Here is a 5,978-nt window from a genome sequence, read left to right on the forward strand (position 1 = left end):
TTTACAAAACAATTCCCCCTCTCACCTCTTGCCTGCTGCCAACCTTAGTGGGGCCCACCAGCTCAGACGTCGGTTCATCAATACTCCCCTCCCAAAAAGCTACCATGTCCTCAAAGTTGAACAAAGGAAGCTGTTGCTGAAGCACTGGACTAATAGCAATGGACTTACACTGGATCGAACAATCCCTGCCTCGAGCATCTCCCTGATCAATCTCTCAATCTCTTTGTTTTGGATTTGGGGATGACGGTACAGATAAACACTGATAGGTAACTCCTTCCTTCAAGATGATAGCATGCTCGCTTTCCCGCAGAGGAGGCAACTCCTGAACTAGCTGGAACACCCCTCAATATTGTTGTAGGGGTGGTTGAACCATGTTTATTGCTTCTATCTTCTCCCCACCTTTTTCTCCTTACAAACTTTGCAGCTCCACCAAAAATCTCACTCTTTCACTCTTTCCCCTCTTTGAAAGTGGCTCCAAAGGTTGCATCTCCTCTTCTTCTCCCAACATTTTCATCATCTGATCGTCCACTCTCCTTATCTGATTAGGATTTCCTTCACTGACGAAGTCATTTTGGTTTGAACCTCGAGCATTTTCCTCATCATCTCCTTCGTGATAGCAAACTTCTAATCGATCTTCTCATGGACGGCTGAAATTTGACTTTGAAATCTGAAATTTCATATTTTAATTGTCTAATCTCCCCTTCCAACACTTCTATCTTTCTTCTTGTCATAGGTATCCAAATCTATGCTCTGATGCCAATTTGATAGAAAGTGGATGCAATTTCAGCAAAATCAGAGAATGATACAAGAAATTTAGGAAGAAGAACACAAAATAACTCTTTTTTATTGAAAGAACTAAGAAAAAAAATGTAAGATACAGTTGGATCTTCCTCTTCAATTGGAGAGGAAGATCCAACTTTCCCAAATCCCTAGTCATCGGCTAAAGACAAGCATAATATGAAATCACCCCATAGTTAGCTTTAAATGGGCTCCCATAATTTCCTCCCAAATCAGCCCCATTTTCCCTAAATAATTCCCTCTCATATTTAAATTCAAATTAGATTTCTTTGCCTAATTAATTCCCTTCAAATTATAATTAAAACTTTCCTAAACAATTCCCACTTGATTCCTCCTTACATAATGAATATTAACTTCCTCCTTACATAATGAATATTAACTTCCCTATGCTTTCCCCAAATAACTCCCTCTCAGATTTGAATTCAGATTAGATTTCTTTCCCTAACTAATTTCCTCCCAATTGTAATTAAAACTTTCCTAAACAATTCTCCCTCTCTTCCTACCCGCCGCCCACCCTAGTGGGGCCCACCAGCTCAACCGCCGGTCCATCATAAATATAAGATGAAAATTTTGTCAAACTGACACCAACAAAGAAACTTTTGGGGGTTGCAATTTCAAGCCACCAATAATATATTGAAATGCACTAAAACAACATATACTAAAATTCCACTATGATCAACAAAGCAAAGAAAATTTACTCGTTGTTGATCAAATGCCAATATTAAACTTTTAGCTACTTAAAGCTTTAAGTGAAAAAAATATTTCTAGTGAAAAGAATACTATGAGAAAGGAAAAAACTCACCTGATTATATCTGTATCCGTGATGATGCACGTTGATTCGAAGGATGGTAATACAAAATCATCCATCTATTAAATAAGACCAAAGTAGGACAATCATTGATGAGTGTGAATAAGCCTCATATATTAAGTCAGTCACAAAATATTTATCTCGGCAAAAATGTGATAGAAGCCCACAAAAATACAACAAGCCTTCAAATAAAGTGCTCTAAGACAATATAAATTATATATATATATATATATATATCAACAGCATAGAGATGAATATTAAGCTCAACTAACAACCCATAAACTGGTAGAATTATAATCCTATAACATTCAATAGATATTGCAAAAATATTTAAGCACTTGTATTACACATGTTTCTTAATAAGTCTAAATTACCGCAAAAATAAATAGAAATGGTGAGATCATGGAAAATTATAAAACTTCCATGAAGAACAATGTTTGGGAAAAAATTTGCTGGCCCAAAGGGTCAACAATCCAATTCATATTTTTTCACTCACACTTTCACCGACTAGGGGAGTCGACCTTCCACCCTAACATGAAAATAAAAAACCTCCTTAACTCAAAATCCATTTTTGAGCTAACCACCTCACAACTTTCGCAAGCAAACAGTCCCATTCTTTTCATCAACCCACAATTCAACTAACAATAACTTAAAAAAGTGTTCTTTTCACATATACTTTGATAAATCATGCAGGAACTTCCGTTAAAAGAGCAATGCGCTCTAATTCGCCACACATAGAAGTACCAAAAGTACAATACTAGAGAAGAAAGAACAAAAATCAGGCAGATTCTTACAAAGAGGACAACGGTATCCAATAAACAAATGAAAGCATACAAAAGAAAGAAACCCAAAAAAGGTGATTTACATGCATACCACTTTATTTCATGATATTTACATATATAACACCCAAAACTGGGTGCATGGAAGTTCTTCGAGCTTTCTATCTTGAGCCAACATTATCACAAAAATGAACTTACAATACATGTTTTCACATCTAACTTGACAACGACATGGAGAAACCTCTCTAAGTAATTGCAAACCAAAAACAAAAGTAAGTCCGCTAAAGGAAATGACTGCGGGCAAAAGTTCGCTCAAAATCCATCTTGACAAACCTTTCGCCCAAAAAAACTTACCATATAAGTTAAAAATGTCCCATTTTCGTATCTACCTTGGAAAAAAAACAACTTTGATAGTTGCTTCAGGTGCAAATTAGAGCGCATTCCTCTTTTTATAAAATAAAGAAAACAGAAATCAGGCAGAGACTCACAAAAAGTACAATGCGATGACGGATGCCAAAGCACTCGCGGATTTGGGATGCTAGCTCGCCAATGTTTTTCATGTCGGGCTTAAGACGAAACCAGCAGCGGCGAAGTCCCTGGGAACGCTGCGACTTATCGAGGAGATGACGATCGTCGAACACCAAGCGAAAGCGAACCATAGCGCCGTCATTTTCCTGCATGACTTAAATTAGTGCCTTATTAATTGAGAAATTTAGCTTAAAAGTTTATATACTAGTATGTATATGAATTTGTGATAAATTTACTTAATATTTTAAAAAATTACTTATAATATGTTTATATATATATCAATATTTTTTTAAGATATGATATTTTATATTCATTTATATAATATTTTAGTACTGTGATTATATTAAAATATAGGTATGAAAAAGTGCATTTTTAAATAAATTAATATTTGTTATATATTTAATGTGATTTTAATATTAATTTAATATATATATAACAATATAAATATTTAGATGTTATTGTTGACAATTATGTAATTTTATTTTATTGTGAAAAAAAAAATGGTTCAAACTTTAGATATATTTCATATTCAACAATCAGATCCTAAACCTTAAACTCTAAACCCTAAAATCTAAAATGTTAAATACTTGCAGTAGCAAACACTTAATACTTTTTAGGCAGCTTCCTTTCCTCAAGTACATGCACACATCATGATATGATGATGATTGTGTTTTTCCGTCATTAGAGCTGCTTTATATTAAGAAATTGAGAACATTGAAGATATAGTTTCATGCTGCTGCAGAGGCTGTTGTTTCTTTGTTTAACTCTACCTCAAAGAGTGGCCAAATTTGCAAGAGTGGAGATCGCTATTCCTCTTTGCTCCTAATTAAGCTCTATAAATTAGAGATAGATGAGATTTGGATGGAAAGCTTTCAACTATATATTGCACCATCTCAAAATCTATTCCCCTTCAAACGTTAAGGGCTGTTTGGTAGCTCTAAGGATTTGATTTAAATAGGGTTTTATAAATCCTCTAAATCTGGATTTCGGAAATCATAAGGGGCCTAAATCTTGAAAATTATTTGGTAACATTCGAAATAAATCCTATTAAATCTCGTGTGAATGTTTGGCTATAGAGTGGATTTAAAGAGCGGACTCTTCCTCTCGAGCCAACTGATTTCATAAATCCGTCAAAAAACTGGATTTCGGAAATCCGAGATTTAGCACGAAAAGACAGAATTTTCCGTCTACGACAGCTTTCATTTGTTGTGAGATTTGGTTTTGCATTTTAGGCCATTTGGCTGGATTTCACTTAGATCCGCCTCAAATCCGACCTAAATCCTGTTACCAAACAGCCCCTAAAGGTCTCCCTCTTTCCAAACATCAAATATTATTATCCTCAGAACTAATAAACTGAGAAAAAACTTAAAATTTTAACCATTCACAACAAGTGGAGATCAAGGAGACTTGTCGACTCATACTCAGTTAACTGGATATAAATGATCTATCTGCACTACTAATGGTGCCATTGATAGAGAGAGAAGCATCACCTCCATCTAAATGCGGTGAATTAATTTTCAAGTTTAGGGTTTAAAAATAATTAATTTGAGCTGAGCCAATTTTAACTATGTTTTTGAATTTTGGGTTGATCACTAATAACGATATAAGTAAAAATAAACAGCATTTATAATAATCATTTATGTTTATGCATATCATTGTTGCATGAAAAAGTCATATATTAAATATAATAAATTTGAGTTGACAAGTTATTCATTGGAAGTTTAGGAAAACTAATTAAACAAATCAATTAATTTCTGGTTAACTAGCAAAGAAAAAAAGTATTGTTAAATAATAGAAGGAAAGGAGATGAATGGATAATCAACATAGTAGTATTTGAGAGGACCTGCAATACAGTAAGAAAATGCAAAGAGAAAGAAGAAGAAAGCAGGGAAAGCTCTGTGTAAGGAAATGCATTTCTCATATCATCTTAGTATAAGCGTGGTACACTGTTTGTGTATATATAGAAGAGATGTGCTTGTGTGCACATGGTGTAGTGGCCTCATGATGGCGTGGCCGTTATAAGCAGGAGACGGCAGAGAAGTGGAAAGCATAAGTGATGTTGATTTGTGGTATGTTGTACCGCGCTACATATAGTGTCTAACATTCCCCCTCAAATTGAGCATTTGAGGAAAGAATGTTTAATTTGGTTCTTAGATCCTGAAACCGTTGGACCAGTAGCAGTTTTGTGAGGATGTCGGCTGGTTGATCGGTGGAGCTGATGTGCCGAATTTGAATTTCCTTGTTGTTGATGTGCTGCCGTATAAATTGATAATCAATTTCTATGTGCTTGGTGCGAGCATGGAAGACCGGATTGAGAGCCAAAGCCAGAGTAGAGGTGTTATCATAGTGTAGGAGTGTTGGTGTGGTTTGCGGAATATGGAAATCAGATAGAAGACGATGAAGCCAGATGATATCAGAAGTGGCAGATGCGAGAGCTCTGTATTCCGCCTCAGTGGAGGACTTAGCCACTGTGATTTGCTTTTTGACACACCAAGATATTAGGCTTTTCCCGAGAAATATGCAGAAGCCAGTTATGGATTTTCTATCAATGGAGTCACTTGCCCAGTGTCACGACCCGACCCGACCGGGACGGATCCCGCCCGCACCGGGCCGCGACCAGCCAAACAAACAGACCAGGATCTGGCTTTGGAATTTGCTTCGGAACTGATTCTTTCAAATATTTCAACTCAAAATAGACGAACAGAGCTACTATGAAACATCAAATGCAGCGGAAAAAATCATCTATATTTTTCTCTTCCTCAAAACGATCATCTACAAATACAGTATATGGCTGACAGAAAGAACAAAGAAGAAAAGCCATGACTATACAAAAATCAAAAAGTACAAAATACCTATAACTGATCAGACTCAGAACTCTAATCCAAGACCTCCTTCCCTTTGCCAGAACCTGAAAACCACGCAGAAAACAAGGGTGAGCTGAACAGCTCAGCAAAGCGACAAACCTCCAATCAAAACTTCCAGAATCCAAAACCAACCACTTCAAACCAAATCTGTACAGAAACCAGAACAGAATCAGACAGATATCAAAATCGTGCAGATCAAAA

The 5,978-nt window shown here is 35.9% G+C and overlaps 1 protein-coding gene across 1 annotated transcript; it reads right to left on the bottom strand.

Annotated features, from left to right (window-relative positions):
* Nucleotides 1–1,585: 1,585 nt before the first annotated feature.
* Nucleotides 1,586–3,065, bottom strand: LOC114579772 (coilin-like). Its single transcript, XM_028695361.1, has 2 exons — nucleotides 2,874–3,065; nucleotides 1,586–1,665 (listed from the first exon to the last, which is right to left on the bottom strand). The coding sequence occupies exons 1-2, from the start codon at nucleotides 3,063–3,065 to the stop codon at nucleotides 1,597–1,599; spliced, it is 261 nt and encodes an 86-aa protein (XP_028551194.1). The 3' UTR covers nucleotides 1,586–1,596.
* Between the last annotated feature and the right edge of the window lie 2,913 nt (nucleotides 3,066–5,978).

The sequence above is a fragment of the Dendrobium catenatum genome, unplaced genomic scaffold (assembly GCF_001605985.2).
Source record: "Dendrobium catenatum unplaced genomic scaffold, ASM160598v2 fragScaff_scaffold_627, whole genome shotgun sequence".
Taxonomy (NCBI): Eukaryota; Viridiplantae; Streptophyta; class Magnoliopsida; order Asparagales; family Orchidaceae; genus Dendrobium; species Dendrobium catenatum.

Coding starts and splice junctions, on each gene's coding strand:
- LOC114579772 (XM_028695361.1), bottom strand. CDS start 3,065: ATGCAGGAAAATGACGGCGCTATGGTTCGCTTTCGCTTGGTGTTCGAC. Junction 1,666..2,873: donor GTCATCGCATTGTACTTTTT/GTGAGTCTCTGC, acceptor CTTATTTAATAG/ATGGATGATTTTGTATTACC.